Raw genomic sequence first — 19,568 nt, 5'->3', positions numbered from 1 at the left:
TATTGAAGCAATTTAGAACGAGAAATTATGAATTTCCCGTTCTAAATATCGAAGATTTTTAACAAATTTTATTAAATATAGTAATAACTTTATTGTGTTTTTTAATTCCCATTCTAAAAAATACACTGGCATGTGATGAATCTTTACCTTTTAGTTCACACATTACATTTATATGTAATTATAAAATGGCCATATAAACATATTACAATAGATACATGTATAAAATAAATTTTCGTGTTATTTTATGATATAACAAAAGGTAAATAAATAAAAACGAGTTATGCGATTGGTTAAACAAACTGAATAGAAATTTGTTTCTAGTGTGAAACGAGTCGGCGAAAATTTTTTAATATCGACAGGAGCATTTAGAATAATAGAATTTTACCCCGTTTTTAATCTCCGAAACCCCGCTTAATAAAAGAATGGAGTCAAAGAGTTATAAAAAAAAATTCCCTTTTCAACTTACCGGAGGAGATATCGCGAATTAAAAAAAACAACTAATACAAATGAAAAAAAAAAGGCAACCAAATACCACTTCTGTTCTAATTCATACAAAAGAGACGGGGAATAAGAATTAAAACAATGTCCAGATGCTAAATTTAACATTAACTAAACACGTAAGCTTAATTAAAACGAAGTCAGTTAACCAGTTGATCTTTCCTGTTTATGTTGGGCTAATAAACAAGTCTTCTTACTCAAGACCGAAATTAGGTACAAATCTGATCAAAGATATACTTTATTGTTCGTACAATTGGAAAAAAAGAATACTCCCTTTGTCAGCGGATTAAATTAAGTTTTCGTACGAGTACCTTTTAAATCTCGAAATGCGTGTAAAGGTGTTTCGCGAACACACCTACTCCGTCAATTAAGATGGAGTCGAATAATGGACGGAGTAGAAGTTAATTTTGTTTAAAGTCGAAAATTCTCTCTTCGGATCTGTTAATTATCATATTTTACGGGAAAGAAAACGCTTTAAATTCCGAAAATATAAAATTCTACATCCGTCGGAAGTTTTGAAGCATCAGCATAACTATTCCGTTTGTTATCTGCAGTTCATCTCGGACGACAACGCCAGACGGACTAGACGAAATACTCAATTTATAGTTCTTTAATTGTATGTCTATGGGGCTAAAAGAGAAGCAAAGACTGCCACACGCCGTATTTAACAAGTAGAAAAAACTTAACGTATAAAAATTGCTAACTGCTAAAGAGACGGACGGAAAATTCGCAAATTTTTATTAATCTTTTAGAATATATAGAAAGTAATTTTTAATAAATATTCTACCGTCAACTCTTTAAAGTCATTTTTAAAACGAACGGAAAGATGCTACTACGATCGGCTTTTTAAAGAATTAATTGTGACAACCGAAATAATTGAGCAAGTCCAGATGGCTAAACTCATATTATACGCCGCTATGTGAGTCTATGTCCTTGTCAATCGACTTCGGAAATTCCATTAAAGATTTTCATAACCTATAAAAACAAGAATTAAGAGAGATATTTCTTTGTGATAAATTTTTCTTCCGGATCGTAACTGTTGAGTATTAGCTTTTCCCCCCTTTTCTTTTTTTTAATTGAATATGCCATAACTGACCTTGTCTACATACCAAAAAAAGTGTTGGCTATTCTAGTTAGGGCTGCGAAGTATTTACTAGGAGGATAGGAAAACGATAGAAAGATGCAAAAATATGCAAAATGGATAGGCGGAATATGAAAAACTAGATAAAATATCATATAGTAAAACCAAGAAAGCTATAACACGAACGTAAGAGAAACGACTAGAATTTAAAAGTAATAACAAGAACGTGTAAGCACTACTGTAAGATCAATAGTAAGATTTTAAAAGTAGCAAAAAATAGCGTTTAATAGTTAAAAATATAGGCTAAAATCCGTATTTTAACTATTAGAAAAGTCTAAAAATCTAAGAAAAGGAAATGTTTGAAGCAATTTAAGAACTCATAAATTTTTTTATTATTATTATTTGATATATATATATATATATATATATATATACTACATAAATAGATCGCTCTTAAAGGAAATTGAAGGCACATAACATGAACGAACAGTAGATTAAACGAATTAATTGGTTTAAGATCGGTGCAAGGCAAGTGTCCATTAGTTTAATGATTGGAAACTCGGCCAGATCATAAAGGCAGCGGATGATGACATGTTTGTGCGGTCGGAAGGCATTCTTGTCCAACTCACTCACATCCTGTCCTCTTGCGAGGGGGCAATTTTGGCAAAAACTGACTTCGATCGGAACCGCGCTATTTATTCGCCATGGATCTGGGTCTTTACGATCCGTTAGGCCAAAGCGGAAATAACGGTCCATATCGGTAATCGGACGACAAAGGGGGACCGGGATGAAGATCCCCTCCGGTCGTCATGGCAACAGGTAATGCGTAATCCGTCAAGTGGATGGTTGGTCACTCGACGACTTTTTCTTTCTTTTTTTATTTTATTTATTTATTTCTTTTTTCGTAGGTTTATCGAAGGTCTCGAATTTATCTGATCGGAAGTCTGGCATAAGCAAGTAGAAGGACAGGTATTAAATTTGACCTTGTAATCGCAATTCTTAATGCATGTGATCTGTTTTCAAGCCAAGTTTCGTTCTTTCTTTCTTTATTATTATTATTATTGTGATTATTTTTAATGAAAATATTAACTTTCTATATATCGGACTGGATATTTTGCAATTTTCTTCGAGGTCGTATCGTAGTGAAAGATGTTTGATCAATCAAAACAAACATTACGTCAGAGAAATGTTAATTCGGAGACGGAATCAATTCCGTAATCGTTCGCGACGACTATATAAACATTTATAAGGCGGTTTTGGACTTAAAAACTAAACTAGTACAATACATTATACGATGCATTACAAGCGGAGAGTGAAGAAGCATCGACGAAAAAAGTCAATTAAAGTTACTAATCCAGCGATTTTTCCAGATGTGATAGACGTTGGGTTGACGGTTGGAAGAGAGAAAGAAGACTCAATCCTCCTTTCTATCCGATAGAAGTGGGGAAAAACAAACTTCATTTTCCGGGATTTCCCATCCGCCTTGTCGTTCTGATAAGAGAGATCATGAAGTAGGAGTTAGGGAGTCTAATCCTGTAGCCAAGTGGACCTAATCCATGTCGTGTCACCTGTCAAAGGTGTCGTAACGGTGGGATTCACTAGCGGCTAGATAAACTGTGATAGAAAGTCTACCTTATCTTCTCGGCCGGGAACATACAGTATCCAATCAGAAACAAATACAGTCTCATTCTTGCGATATGACGCTCGATTCCAATCCCGAATGGCGCCTTTCTTTTATATTTTATCTAGATTAATAAAGAGAAAATAAAATCGCGGAGATATTCTGTAATTCGTTTTTCCTTATACGTAAAATCTAGATACGGCGTGTTCCCTACTTCTTACAATTGGAAATCTGGAAAATTTTCAGTAATTAATTCTGCGTAATCGGCCATTTTTGACGCCTAACAGAAGCGAGTTTTATTTATTAAATGTGTTTGCTCGTCATCAAAAAACTGGTCCGGGCATGACGCCAACTAGATTATTGCGACAATTCTTAACTGGAACCATTGGTCAATTGAAGGACATAACACTATGATAAATAATTAAGAGAGTTTTTCGTAAGTATAACTTAACAGAGTGATCGCTATTCCACATTTTCTACTGAATGTTGCGTAATTTAAAAATGCCTATCTCCTTTACAAACATTTCTGAAAAAATCCGTAATTTACCTACACATAAATCGAGTTTCTATTTATTTCTTGTGGTTTATTAAAACAACAGGCAATTGAAAACAATAAGAACCGATTCAATTTAAGTTCCCATATTTACCAGAGTAAAATAACCGCCCGTGAGATATATATATCGAATTACATAAATATTTAAAACCGTGAAGGTTTGCGTTAACCGTTAAAATGTGTCGATATCAACCACATTTTTCGTGTTTCGTATTTAAAGATAAAATGTATTTTAACGGCTTATCAATATACAAAAGCACAAAACAGTATTAAAAAAAATCATGCTGTTAATGTACTGTGCACAGCGGCAATGATGAGTTGTCACCGAGGGAAAAACGATAAATTGAAGTTATAGTGAAATTCGATTTATCGAGTATTAGCTGTTTAAATAGCTTTTAAAGCTTAAGCCATCGGATTTGTTCAAATGGAGGAAACTTTTAGCAGGAGACAAAGTGCTCGGCCACGGCTCCATTTTAATTTTTACGACTTGTCGTCGCCAGAGAGATGGCAGATAAAAGACTATTTCCTACTTATCAATCAGCATACGTTATTCCGGAATATTAAAATTGTTAGTATTGGGAGGCAATCGCACTACTTTCGGATATTTCGGAGTGAGGCGTCGGAGCAGGACAATTAAAGAGAAACGAGCGAGAGAGAGATTTTTCGTTAGGGAAGTTTAGTGCATTTTAATAATTGCGTTAACGTATATATCTGGTGGGGAATTAGCATTCGTTTTTTGAAGATAATTATCTGCGTGTATACGCGGATAAAGCTAAGCCGAGTCCGACTCGTCCCACGATGACAATCAGGCGGAATCCTTCAATTATTTCGAACGAATTCCGTGAAAATTCTGCAAAGCTAAAAAATAATGATATAAAATAAAGATTTGAGGCCGGATCGCATCATGCTAATTGGACACTGATAGCGAAGAATAGCTCAAAAATCCGATTCGCTTCGGCAGCAGCGATTTAAAAATGGATGATTCCGAAAGGCTGTTGTGTCGAAATCGTTGAATTAATCAGGCGTAGTCTGAGACGAATGCATCCGACCGATTAAACGGACGAACCTTCAGATTGGACGAATACTTCTTCCATATTCTCTCTCTCTCAACTATTTATCAATCGGCAATTAAATGTTCCGCCGGATAATAACGATGATAACAATAACAACACAGTTCAATTTCCAATCGTCGATGCCATTCTTCTTTTTTTAAAAGTAAGTTAAACGATCGAAGATTAGAGAAAATTCTTAATTAAACTAGATATATACTTAATTACCATTGCAATATTTACATTAATGCAACTCGCAGTTGCTCGCTTTTGTCACACAGGAACAGATGTGATCTATAAAACAACACTTTAAAAATAATTCGAACAGAAGTCTTTTTTTATATATACGGCACTTACATTTAAAAAAAAACAAAACAAAAATGGTGTGCTCCTTCAATATATATATATATATATATATATATATACTTCGGAAACGGCTTTTACTTAACGAAAACACTTACTTTCTCATAACAATTTAGCACATTTCTAGTAAACAAACGTATTTGCAATAAACATTATACGTACGCTTATTTACGAAATATTGTATTTCCTAATAGAAAAAGATTTAAGGCATTTTGGTTTGTTACTATATTTTCATAATAATATAAAATGTTTTCTACAAAACGAACACTTTCATACACAGCTAAGCGTTTTTATAACGCATAACTGTACGTAATCCCCCTTTTTCAGCGCTATACGTAAACGTAGCTACGCGCATAATACACGTTTGCTATTTAAAACTTAACCAAATTTTAAGTTGCGGTTTACGACTTATTTTTAACTCGTGTATATATTTATAACACAATTTAAGAAATAAAAAAAAGAAAAGTGATCTAAGAGTCAAAATATTCTAATTAATATCTAATCGATTATTTAGATAAATTTAGAAAACGGGATACAATTTAAAAAAAATTTTTTTTTTGCTTTATAAATACGATTTCCAGATTTTTGGAAGCGTTCTATTGCTTTATTGCCGTTTGTGCCTATTAAAAATAGTCATTCAACCTATCTTGAGCTTCAACAATGCATCCATCTTTACATTAAACGATGTGAATGGATAGTTGCAGTTCCAAAGTATGCGCCGTTTCCGTTACGAGCAAAAACAATAGCAACTAACGACACCTTTATAAACAGTTCCAAATCAACTCGAAGAGATAAACAGCATCGTTCTCTTCAGAGAGATCTCTCGTTTCGTGACTACTAAATCAAAAAATAAATAAATAAATAAAGTAATAAATGAAATTCGTCATAGATCTTTAAATACAGATACTTTAAATTTAATAAACTTGGCCATCACGCCCAAAACTGCGTTGCGAAACCTGGATTTAAAAAAAAAAACAATAAAGAAAAACACATACATACATATATATATATATATATATATATATATATATACACCTATAACTTGGATATTATTTAACAATCAATCAAGGGTATTTGTTGCATTTTTCCTTCAGATCTTAACTGATAATAATTTTGTTTTTTTTTAATTATTATTTATTTATTCTCGTTAATTTTATTTTCGATGTGTTTTAATATATATTTATTTATCGCGGATAACAACTTAATATAAATTAGATTTATTTTTAAAAGATTTTCTTGTCCTTTTTATAAAATTAATGCATGCCACATTAAAACGATCAAGTTAAAATACATTCTTAATATAAAAAAAGGGGGGAAGTAATCTTTCGTTCTTAATCATTTTTATTAATCAACTTTTAGTTAAATTATTTTAAAAATTCGATATTTAATTTGCATTAATTCACTAATCCAATCAGATACTTTCAGACAAATCTTACTTTGATCCAGTAGGCCGGGAAAAAAATACTATAAATCACAAATTTATGCTCACTCGGTCTTAGTGTCACTTTTATCTGACATTAGGGTTTTCAATTAATCAATGTGACAAATTTATTTTCGGGGAAAAAAAAATAAGGCACAATAAAAATAAAACTCTCAAACGATTGACTGATGTCATACTTAATTCCCAACAAAGAATCGTTAAGATTAAGGACTGGGAGAGAAAAGAAAAATAGTAAAAACGATTATGAAAGACCGTCAATGATTGGATAATCCTACCTGTGGGAAGTTTTGTGGTTATACCACGGAAATCAGCAAGAGTTGCGAGACATGTTCCTGCAGCAGGACTTCTCAAACCCGTGGCTCGACTACCATTTTCTCCATTTCCCTCTTGTTTCTCTCTCCTTTCTGTTGTCAAGTCGTGTATACATGCCGAGGGAGGTAACGAAGCTTGACCCAAAAGAACACCCTAGAAATTCAATAAATTCATTCAGATTATACATTACGACAAATAAGTTAAATTTTTAGGGGTGGGATAAAAACCTCTTTAATTATTCCAAAATGGAAAGTGTCTCCATCTATTGACCTTATGGGTTATTTCTAAATGGAAACATTTTCTGAAAATTAGCATAAACACTTTAAAAAATAAAAAAAAAAACTAATGTAAGTCCGAATTAAATCCTAAAACTTTGAATATCACATATTATAACGTGTGACTGTAATTGTATTTATTTAAACAGTAGTAACTTGTATAGAGAAATGTCATGTCTCCAGTATTACAAATAATCTATTTTCTATTGCCTTTAAATCGTTAAATTTATAATATATAATATTTTTCCCCCTCATAAAAATTGTACATATTGTGTAACGTTCCTACACGTATTTGAACAGAGTACTTATTTACAATTAATTTTGAGATCAATTGGAAAATGCTCGAGAGCAGATACTCTGGAAACTTCATAAATTACTTCGGATGGGAATAAATTTTCAGAACTCCAGGGCAAATTCAAACTACTTCAAACAATATATCTATATATATATATATATATATAAAAATAGGATATTAAATATTTCTTTAATATCACTATATGCTCTCATACAGAAGAGTTCAATTGTATTCTCCGAACTTACTTAACTTGCTGAGTATTTTTGTTTAAAAAAAAAGGCAACAAAAACGAAGCTATTATTTCCATCTCATAATGGTCTTTTGATATATATAAATTGAGTCTTTAATTTTACAGTTAAATCGTTTTATTAATCACAGATTAACAACATACAAATTAATCCTTAGAGTACTATTTAACTTTCGAATGTATCCTTTTACCTTATGAAATATCATTAAAATATATTTTAAAACTAGAATTATCTTACATCAGTTAGTTAAGAGCAAAACTTGTATATAAAGGCCTTAAAAAAAAAATAGTATGTTATGAAATCAAGAAAATAAGAATGAAAACATAATAGGGAATTTGCCGAAGGAATTAATTAAGCAAATTTAGACTTCTAGATTTTCGTGTGGAGCACACTTATATTTCGTGATATCAGATCAGCATTAAGTGACCATGAAACTACTTTTTTAGAATTAAATGTAAAGCGGAAAAGTTGACGTCCTTGCATGTAATTGTTGCATATATAATTAATAATTGGCAAAACATTCGAGTTGTAACAATCAATCAGATCAATAAATTTAAAGATTTCAAAACATTAAGAAGGAAAAGTGGAGGCCTGTTATAGAATGTAACGCTTGAATTTAATCAGATTAAAATTATATAAAAAGTTTTTTTTTTATATCAAAATCCCGCTATGGAAACACAACAAAAAACAGACAACAGAAGACGGATAAGGATATAGAAAAATATATATATTTAGTTAGGAATTATTAAAACGTCGGTGGAGATAGGAGAAACGAAAAGACAAAACATGTAGCATACAAAACTAATCTTCGATAATCTCCGGATAATTTTATTAGCTAACTCATAGCAAACGGTTAGAAGGGCGAAAAAGGCGTTAATTACAGCGGGTGATTTAATTTTTCGACGTACGACACGTTAAAGAAGCGTGAAGAGGTTAAGAAAGGACAAAGTGTGCACGGAGAGAGATAAAATCGTTTCGATCCACGTTCGTACGGAAACACACGTGGACATTGGACAGGCGAAGCCGACGACCAACAGCAAGCGAAGGCAGTTGAGATGTTCGGCGAGCAGCGAATCGCCTGGTAGGTCCCTAAATGAAAAATTCTGCTTAATCGGCGGATTTATATCGATAAATAACGATTTTCCCATCCGCCATCGACTTTTTCGAGCCCGGATCGAAGGGGGATTGATACGGCGGGGCCACTCGGCCAATTTGAATCGACATCCAACAGTCGGTAATCTCGATCCACGGCTTAACGTTAAGACGAACAACAACAAAGATTTCGGCGTTCGTCCACGACACATCTGATCCGTGCGAAGGCAGCAATCTAACGGCCAGGATATCGGGCACGATAAAGCGTGATGTCTGTTTCTCGGGCTGTTTATTTGCCAATCGAAGTCGGATATTTACAAGCTTAAAAACTCCGCCCAAATCGAGAGCAGAGAGACAGGCGAAGAGACACCCCTGCTGCGGTAACAACAACTTGACCTAGCTATTTTCGAGCCGGGCAACACAATATCAAGTCAGGCCTACAAGCAGCGATCTAATCGTATCTACAAGACTAAAGACGTCTTACTAACTACATATCTACTCACTAGTTCTTGAGGGTTATTCAGGTTAGTCCTTGAACAAACCTGAGCTTCAGCTGCTTCTGTCAACGGTGTTTGGGTGTTCGCAGCCACCCAAGCTTCTGCGAACGTCTCCATCGCCGACTGAAAATCCATGCTGAGTCGGATGGTGATGTGATTGTATCGATGTTTACGTGGACCACGCGGAAACCATGTCCCACCCTGTCCCTCTTAGCAGTGACGAGTTCGAACCATGACGCCTTGTTGACTGTGCCGACCTCACCACACATAACGACACCTTGTACTACCACGCAAGCGCAATGAGTGCGAGTGGGATAGACGCCCAGCCGTGACGTCACAGACAGGCCGGATAATATGCGGTGACGTAGTACACGTGCATTCGTTATAATTCGGACGTTTCGGCCCAAGATGGTCGTTGGAAGAAGACAAAGTCGCCCGTTATCCGGACCGAAGTGCGCGCGGATGAAGACGGCGCCGATCACCTCCCCTGTTGTGTTGGCGCGCCCTCTAATGGCAGGTGAGCGACAAACGAACCGGGGTGGTGTTAGCCACCACTCTCTCTTTTAATGATAAATGTTATGGCAGGCAGACGTCATTCACTACGGCATTCGCGTTTTTAAAAGTAACATCGAGATGCACACTCCCATCGACGCTATACTTTTTCCTCTTCCTTTTTTCACTTTCGTTCTTATTGTTTTTAAACGAAATTACCGTTAGCTGAATATATTCGGTCTGCGGAATGTTCCGATCCATAACGATAAACAAGTGGAATTAGCGGTTTTTCCCACGGCCGATTAAGCCTTTGTGGCGCAAACCCCAACGAATGGGAATTAAAGAATTTCCTTCGACGACGACGACGACTTTTCCCATCTTTCGATTAATTCGCCTACATGCTAGGTATTCGGAATATCGGATTGCTCCGACTATATGATATAAAATGGAAATCTGATCTGAGAATCTGCTGCCGGCTTAGAAAACGTTATGGATGTTGCAGCTTATCTTACAGTATCAATTAACATTCTTGTAAATGTTTATATTAAATGTCCGTACCGTAAATAATTATACCTCCATCGCACCTTAACGGCTTTTTTTTCTCTTCTATCCTTTATTTCGCGCTCGAAACGGGACCGGATTTTGCTTTAGATTAAACGGATTAGGATACGACCCGACGTTATTAGATCGGGGAATTTTGCCGGAAGTGGAGATTTTCCGCTCGAATAATTCATTTCGAGTGTAGAGAGGAGTGTTTTTGATACATAAAACAAAAACTCGCAGTTTTGTCTGATGTCTTGTAGGCATGAGCGATGATCTCCATCGCCCCTTGGTTCCTGCAGGTACCGTTAATTAAAACAAAAATCGCATTTCAACCCGAAACAACTTATCAAGCGATTTTTCTTTTCGAAGCCTGAACGCTTCTGCTTTGTCCAATTAACAACTTTTATGTTTCGTTTCCTCGTTTTTGTCCGCTTTCGAATCGAATACATCGCTGGCAAAAACGTTCCGTTGTAAAATAAAACTGCATCGTTTTATATTCTGCCTTAACGCATCTCTTATTATTATCTTACGTGTAGATCGTTGAATTACTGTCTTAACATTAGAAAATAAACAATAATATGTCACTTATCACAAATAAGACCGTACAGTTCGTTAGTTTCACTTTCTGGTATCTACCTATTGACCTTGATTAATGATAATACCGCCACAGTATTCATTCGTTATTATTGACTTTTTTGCAACTGATTTATCCTTTTTTTTATTAAAAAAAATAATAATAATTTCGCTATTTATGTAATTATTTTACATTAAAAAAATCATAAATTACCTTATTTATTTTTTTCTTTTTATTGTTCTCTTTCAGAATTATTTTCCTCTTTTCGTAGTAATTCACTTGTTCATTTTCAATATCTGATTAGGTATACATAAAAATTTGAAAACTAGATTTTTGTACGTAAAAAAATTCGTATAATCTATAAGTATGTACTATATAAATTATTCTTTTAAAATTTTCATTCGGTAAAATATCTATTTTTTATGATGTATTTACCATTTTGAATTTTTGAAATAGGTTAATTCGACACACACACACACAAAAAAAAAAAAACAAAAGATCTATTGGAGAATATATTGTCACCGGCATGATTATTCAATAAATAATTCAAACCGTATTCTAGATATAATAACGGATGTTATAAAAGTTATTCCGATATTTCTTATTTGTTTAAAAACCAATACAAACTTGTTGATGGCGTATTTTGTTTAGTTACTTTATAAACAAACATAATATTTCTAGTATTTCGCGATGGGAAGTTATAAATAAATGAAAATATTTCTTTCGGCTGGCAAAATGAATTGATTCAAACGTGATTTTACGACAAAATCCAGCTAAAACCTATATATTTTTTTTTCTCTCGAAGGATGACGATTTTCATTTCCGATAAGCTTTGCTAAGAATGCGTCATTTGGACATTCTGACGACGCTCGGGCTAATTGAAAGGCTGCTGTCAGAAAGTGGATGCAAATAAGCGATTTGTCAATCATAAAAATAAAGAAAAAAAAAAAGAAAGCGAGCGTTTCCTCTTGGAAGTTTCTTTCGCCATCATAACAATCAATACAGCAATACTTTACCAATATTCACTTCATTTAACAACATTTCTTCTAAAAACAACCCCTCTGCCTGAAGCGCGCATAAAATCCCGATTGGAACTCTATGTAAAAATTTTTACATTATTCATCGAATATCATTATTTAAATGCGCTTAATTGAAAGCAATTCCGTCGGTAAAAATTTTCTACGTTATATTGGTTAACAATTATAATAATTTATCTGTATATCCTCGTCCTTATTCGTAAAATGGACCAACTCAACGGAGGATAGGAACACGAAAGAAGCCCTCCGAGCTGAAAGAAAGGACTTTTCTCTAAAATCCCTGGATTATCGACATTTTGTCCACGGGCACGGCGGTATGTATGGACCTTATCATTACAAGAATAGATCTATATCGCCAGTCCAATAAACCGCATTGGGGATGTAACTTTAAAACGAACACCAGAAGAACGTTAATACAAATTACCGTTAAATGCATACTTTAATTGTGTAAATTTAAAATCCCCAACGAAAAATTGATTCTATTATTTTTTTCTATAAAAATATTTAACAAGAGATTCTCTCGAATTAGACTAATAATTTATGTTTATTTTGTGTTTATCCTTTTAAAAATCGGCCATTTAAAATTACTGTCTGCCGAAGAGTTCCAAAAAAAAGTTTATAGATGTATTTATTAATTATGTATAATAGGAAAAAGAACCCGTAGACCGTAACTACCTTTTTATGAGCGTTTTGCGATGGCTTAACCACTAAGGCTTATTAAGATTTTAGAAATAATACAAGGTACTGAAATAGTTAAATTATAAAGCAATTTTTTTGTGTACTAAAATCAATTTTTTAAATTATTTCAGTCGGAAAGAGAAAAGAAGAAGGGGAGGGGGAAAAATGAGTGAAAAATTTCTCGTAAAAGTAGGCTATTTTACGAGAGAAGAATTTCATAAAAATAGACTTTTCTAATTTTCCAATAATTGCAAAACCACAATTGGAGTAATTAAACAAATTGAAATGATCAATTAGACTGTGTAAACTTTTCGAAACGGTGATTTGTTTATTAATCAATAAATCGAATCTAACTGATCGAATCAATTAATAAATGATCAAATTTTACCGTAATTTAATTTCTCCTTCAATATCGGGATTGATGAAGAACATAAATTTGCCAGTCCACATAACTCCATTAATAAGAGACTAAGTCTTATTTTTTTTTCGCTAGAGTAAACCCGAATCATTATCTGGAAAAAACAGATGAAGTGGGTAACTTTTTGCTATAACAATTAACTTTTATAATTTAAAATATAAATAAATTAATTTTTAATAAATCATTATACTCGCGATTTCTGCACATCTTAGCCGTCCTTTAAGTTTAACAAAATCGTTCAATCGTGTTAATTTATTAAATTAAATACATTTCTTATGCGGAATTACGTTTATCTTATATCATCACTAAGGTTATTCGCTGTTTATCGAAATATATTTTAAACCAATGCGAGTTTCCAACTTCTTCGTCGTCACCGTTTTTTGTATTTGTTGGCGCTCCCTCGCAACTAGGCCTACTTATTAATACACTTATCTAGTGGTTTGATATTAATCGTGCACTTAATGCTCATTATAATCCATTCATTTTAACCGATAATTACGTAGGCCTAATTCCGAAACGTTGTTTAAAACGAAAATAAATAATATATTTATAATCTATTAATAGCGATACCTTCGCAGAACTTACAGTATATGAAAAATTTAAGTCTTTTCAAGAAAATCTGAGAATTTTCATATCAAATTAATGCTATTTATCCCATTGTGACTAGTACAGGAATATAAATCGCGTAAAATTTATAAGTTTAATTATAATATAAAAGAATAATTCTTAGACTTGGAAAACAGGTTATTGGATTTTTTCCCCCTTCTTCTTACTGGGAAAGTATATCCATTAAATAAAAATTAATAAGTTTATTCCTTATAATATTAACGATAGTTTTATATTTGAATTATATATTCATGTAATTTTTTCCCCCGCTTATAATGAGAGCCGACGAATTAAACAATATATCATAGGCCTATTAATTTTAGCTTCGAGAGCATTCATCATAAGAGGTAAAAACGCATTTGTGAAGCGCGTAAGCTAAATTATAAAAGTGAAATGCGGTGGTTGCCAGGTATTGTAGGTTACAATCTCGTGGCCCAGAGGAAAGCATCCCGTAAATAGACCCACATAAATCTTGAAAGGAGCGCTTGTCCCCCTCGGACAGTACTTCTCTCCCAATCCAGAAATCGTCATAAACCGCCGAATTGACCTATTCTCGCCGTTTTTCGATATTTCTTCCCTACACGTCGCTTAATTCGCTCGATGTCGTATAGAATAATAATCGCCCATTTGTTACTTTTAATGACCAGGCTATTGTTTCCAGTCGTTACTATGACTTAATTCGCTGTTAATAATAAATATTTTAAGAAAATAAGTATAGATAATAGGTCAAATTTTAATATATATTTTTTTAATAATAAAAACTCGAGTGTTTTGAGGAAAAGTGTAAATTCTCTCGTATCAATTACAGACTTAATGAAATAATTAATGTCAGATTAATCTTTTATTTAGTAAGATTCATCGAATTGGGCTTCCGTCTAACGCTTGTTTAACGTCAAGGACGTGCTTAAAGATTCGCATCCTTTTAAATTAGAAACGTTTATCCGAAAATTTGTTCGATTGATTTATAATTTTTGAAATCGTAAAGTTTGATTTGAATTAAATGCAACTTTAAAAAGAACTATTTTGAATTATCCGAAAGATAATTCTGAGAAGATAAACACTCGACACTATACGGCAATAATACGTATAAGAACGTCTGATATAGGAAACGGAAATGCTCGGTTGGTCGCATAAATAAATAAATATGGCTGTGGATATGATGCGATTTTCTGGAAAAACAAATTTAAATATCGAAAGTTTTGCGTACGTATTTTGCTACCGAGTTATATTTCTCGCCCGTTTAAGTATGACCAGTTAGGAATATTATATAATAGTTTCGAAGCGAGATATATTTTTATGGAAGAAACCTTAAAATAAAAATTAAATAATTTTTATTCTCTTTGTTTTGCGTAAAGAATTAATCAGGGAAGAGGAGGATTTATAAGAAAAGTTATGTAGAAATTTTGTCGTATACAAAGGTACTACACTTTGTAGAAGGGTAGTTAAAACTTCTCTGACGTATTAGTGGGATAAATGAAGGAGGAGGAAGAAGTTAAATTATTTTGGACTTCTTGCACATTCCATTGAAACGTCGGTGATGTATGGAATGCATGGCGATTCCTGTAATCTCTTAATAGAAAGGGACGGTGAATTTATAGCTACACGACACCGATGTTGACTCAGGACTGTTCCACCGGTCAAAGTTAAACAGGCCACTGGATGAGTGATGCGGATTACAAATGACGATCGCGTTCCTATCCTTTTCCCAAGGACAGTATTAATCTAAGCCGGACATTTGACAATACAGAACGATGAAAGGACAGCTTAGAGAGAGAGAGAGAGAGAGAACGAGAACGAGAGAGAAAAGGACGCGAATCGAGACTTTCTACTAACTCCACCCCACTGATAGCTTTTTAAAAGCTACTCGGTCAATTTAACCGAGACTGATTGCGGATATTCCTCTTAAAGATCCTTTTTTCGGAACACAATCGGTGGACGATAGACTACAGGTAGAAAATCGGCAGTTAGTAAAGAAGGTCGTAACTGTCCGATCATGTAATCGACAAACGGACTTTTAGCGACCTTGGCAACCACAGAGCTATCATATGTCTGGCAGAGGCAGTAAAAGTGATGAACCAAAGTCCCAGCTATTGTAATACGGCTATCGCTACACACCATTTGCCGACAGCGGACAGGATTCGCTCGGGATTGTCAACTAAAGCTGGCAATGTCATAAAACTACATGCTAGGAATTCTCAATGGGAAAAGAGGATGAAACACGATCGCCTGAGATGATACATAAACAGGTGAATGGATCGTTCGCCTTCGGGATCTACAAACAATTAGCGAATCGCTTACGTCTGGGGAACGCTACCGGAAAAACACGCGTATTGAGCAACAAAATGATTCGGTCTGTTCTAAACAAATTCTAAGAATGCAATTCCTTTAATTCTCTACGGAGATTGGTCAAAGTTTTGCAAGGAAAAGCGTTAATATCGATCCGCTTCTTCCGTTTACGGTTTATAAAGTCTGCTAACGAACTTACGGAAATTAATTATCTTGGGATGGACGAAATATATAAGAACCACAAATGCAACCTCTGTAAACTGGCTGTCCTACGAACACCGAAGAATATTATCTTCTCTGTGACAATGATTAGTAGTGTCACTTTACAGACAACGAGTCGGCGATAAAATATCTTTAAAATTTCGTCATTTCACCAATCAAATATTCTGTTCTTCGCGACTTAACTCCGACTTTTATAAAATTCCTAACTTGTTTCGTGTTTTTAACGATGCTCCGTTACGTCATTAAACTTATTTACAGTCGACGATTTCGAGAAGATAGGAAATTGGTGGCCATCTTAATAAATTAAAACAGTAGACCTGGGAATAAACATCCAGAAAGTCTTTCATCCCTGCATATTTCTTTAATGGTGAACTCGATTAAAGAGTCGAATTATATAACCATGGTCTAGAATAATATAGAAAATCAAAGATTTAAATAAAACTAGCGTCAAGCGATAAATAAATATCTTTAAAGAACTACCTCTGTCGCAATCATTACAGCGACATATTTAATGTTGCATCGCATCGTTCAGCAAATGGTCATCTTGTTTTATTAATCATTCTTTGTAAAGAAAAGGTTCGTTAATTCTGTATTTTACTCTTTCTTTCTCATTGATAAATCTGAGTTTGTTCTTTAGTAGAAACATCGTCATCGCTAATCATTTAGAGCTGATGTGGATTTTTTCTGTTTTTTATTATTTTTTCTTTGCTTGCTCGTACGAATTTTATCTCAATACAAATATATACATTCGTATGTCAAGGATGCAGCATTTGCATCGAGAAGTTAAACATCTATTAGCCGAAATCTCCGATATAAGAAGAAAACGATTTATCAAAATAAACTAATGAACTGTTGTAAAATATCCTATTTGAGAAGAGGAGAGCGTATCAGGCGGTCACAACACTGTTGTAACAATCCATAATTGTAAGAATTGCATCGATGGTTTAAAAAAAAATCAGTATCTTTCAGTTTGTCTCTGGAGCTGTGGTAAAAGCATTCACTTGATGCTACTTTGGTTTTATTTGGAGAGAACAAGAGAGAAGCTATCTGGAAACTGAATCTATTACAAGTAATATTTCCGTTTGCTATCTTCAGACTAGGGACAGACATTTGGTTTCTTTACGACAACGATGCAGATAATATGCAGATAGTAAGTACAATTATTGAAAGCCGGGATTTTTATCCTTGGTGCGACTGGATAGCCTATCTACGTCTATGTTATCTATGGATATTGTGTTCTTTCCTACCAACCCTACGGCCACTTTTTGGTCACCGTCTATGCAAATGTAGCGATGGGGGAATTTACCCATTTTTGACTAGCTGTTATGCAAAAGAGTTATTCAAAAGTTTTGATGTTCCTCTCGGAAAAAGTGCCCGAAACCGTTTTGTCGCACTAAAACCTCTTTGCCCCAAGTAACGGAGTACGACCGACTCCAATGATAAATAAGACTTATGGATGAATTTGAAAGCAGGCTAAGCCATTAATTTTAAACTATCCAGTTTTAACGATTCCAAATGTTGGGTGTGCTGCCTTGAGATAGGAGTCCAACTTCATTCTAAACCTAACATCATAAAGGAATGAAAGGAGAAAGAAAAGTACGCCATTAGTGCAGAAGTTCACGTAATGAAGTATACCTCACGGCGAAGTAGCTCTGAATCATTGCCATTTCCTATTGTCACATTTCGTTCCTCTGATAAGCTGGTACTGCATAAATGGCCATGGTGATGTGATATCCACCACAACTTGCCCCTCAGACTTGAGCATTAAAATTCAAATCTTTCCACCCGTAATCTCCCAATAATGACTCTACGGCAAAACCCGATAAGCCTGGATTGATAGTGACAGGCTCTTTATCCAGAGAACTTGTTCCTCGAACGGCTGAGAATCGTCACCAAATAGACGTGAAATGAAAAAGTTTCTCTCTAGAGGTGAATGAAAATTTTGTCGTATGTTACACCTCGCCAGTCATTATGAGGCGAGCTGTGAAAGATGGTTGTGGCGAATGTCATGACGGTAGTCTCACTGATGGTTTATCGCTGGACTATTTAATGGCTGGAAGTTGTTATGGTGTGCCTGAAGCACAAAATTCCCCACTTAAATCCTTATCTGTCTTGCTGCAATGAACAAAAATGTATGTCTTCTAATGTGTTTTACATAACAGATGGGAGTGCGTCGCCAAGATACATTTTATAATGAGACTTTAAAGAACTTTGCTTGTGGCCGATTTTAACTGACTACTGAAATAATTTAGAAACGTTAAAAGATCCACTGGGTTCCTTTTCCGACAAACTCTTCTGACCACCGGAAATTACTCCGACGCTAAGAAATTGTTTCACCCCGCAGCCTCCGAGCTCTTTCGTTTCGTTTACGGGCCAACCACTCCAACTAAGGTTAACCTATTAATTGCTATGGGCTACGCAAAACTTAACTGACGAATGCCTCCCATTAAACAAATTGCAACTTTTTACTTATAAATCGTCTTATTTTTCGATAATATTGTCCCTAATAACTCCGGCAACTCGTCCGTTCCTTCCAGGCTGCCATCAATCAAACGTCAATTTTTAAATAATAATTGCTTATGCAACTACAAACTATTTACCGCGGAAAAGCCAAGAACAAACTTCTTTTTTTTTCTCTACAAATTTTCCTTTATCAAATATATTTATAACCAATGACGTAACTGCTCTTTACAACTAAACGCTCCAATCTATTAAGAATTCCACGTTTCATCTTAAATACACTTATATTCAATTTAAATTCCTAGTCCCGTCTCAATTTTCTACCGGGTCTTAATTTTTAAAATCGTAAAAATACGCGGCGAAAGAGAAAAAACAATCGCTGCGACTACCATGCTCTGTTCAAACAAAAGAAGACGTTTATTGGAAAATGCCATCTAGTGACCGTCGTCGGAATTAAAGGTTAGGAGTGACGTGAGGACGATGCGCGACGAGGGAAAACTAAAGAGGAAGAAGAAGAAAAAAAGCGACGAATTAAATAAATTGCAAAGAAACTTGGCAAAAACAAATTGAATACTTTAAGCCGTCTTTAATTAACACGATTAATAAGCGAATGACAAAACGAACTAATATCTTTAAAAATAAAAATATAAAAAAAAACTAGATGAGTGGAACAAATGAGTAAGCAAAAACCATCAAAATATTATTTTGGGATTAATGGTGTGTTTTCAGGACGAATGAGTTAGGCGTCAGACGCGACTAGGATTATCCTGGATGAGGCCAGAGCAGTGCTCCTGTTCGCTCGTGCTAATAATCAACGAAGGGATTATCTGACGTCATACAGTACCCATGAGGGGATTATTGGCGAACCAGAGTTAGAGTGGAGAAAACAGTCGAATTCATTGGATAAGTAAATAAATGTTCTACTCT

General features: G+C 34.4%; 1 protein-coding gene and 2 long non-coding RNA genes across 4 annotated transcripts in view; 1 reads left to right on the top strand and 2 right to left on the bottom strand.

Moving 5' to 3' along the window:
- Window positions 1-9,805, bottom strand: part of LOC136972612 (homeobox protein dve-1-like) — an 84,845-nt gene extending 75,040 nt beyond the window's left edge. The window contains exons 1-2 of one of the 2 annotated variants that reach the window (XM_067267196.1): window positions 9,371-9,805; window positions 6,882-7,071 (exon numbers count right to left, since the gene is read on the bottom strand). In XM_067267196.1, the coding sequence (XP_067123297.1) occupies window positions 6,882-7,071; window positions 9,371-9,460 (280 nt within the window). In that variant the 5' untranslated portion in view covers window positions 9,461-9,805. Of the gene's footprint in view, window positions 1-6,881; window positions 7,072-9,331 lie in introns of both variants that reach the window. The other variant, XM_067267187.1, reaches the window with a different exon arrangement.
- Window positions 2,206-3,081, top strand: LOC136972632 (uncharacterized). Its single transcript, XR_010880369.1, has 3 exons — window positions 2,206-2,398; window positions 2,488-2,548; window positions 2,950-3,081. It is a non-coding gene; the product is annotated as an uncharacterized lncRNA (long non-coding RNA).
- LOC136972638 (uncharacterized) lies at window positions 2,625-5,143 on the bottom strand. Its single transcript, XR_010880370.1, has 2 exons — window positions 5,031-5,143; window positions 2,625-3,324 (listed from the first exon to the last, which is right to left on the bottom strand). It is a non-coding gene; the product is annotated as an uncharacterized lncRNA (long non-coding RNA).
- Window positions 9,806-19,568: the final 9,763 nt, after the last annotated feature.

The sequence above is a fragment of the Centruroides vittatus genome, unplaced genomic scaffold, assembly GCF_030686945.1.
Source record: "Centruroides vittatus isolate TY-2023 unplaced genomic scaffold, ASM3068694v2 contig_1057, whole genome shotgun sequence".
Lineage (NCBI taxonomy): Eukaryota > Metazoa > Arthropoda > Arachnida > Scorpiones > Buthidae > Centruroides > Centruroides vittatus.
Note: the sequence above shows the minus strand (reverse complement) of the source record. Positions and strands in the feature narration are given on the sequence as shown.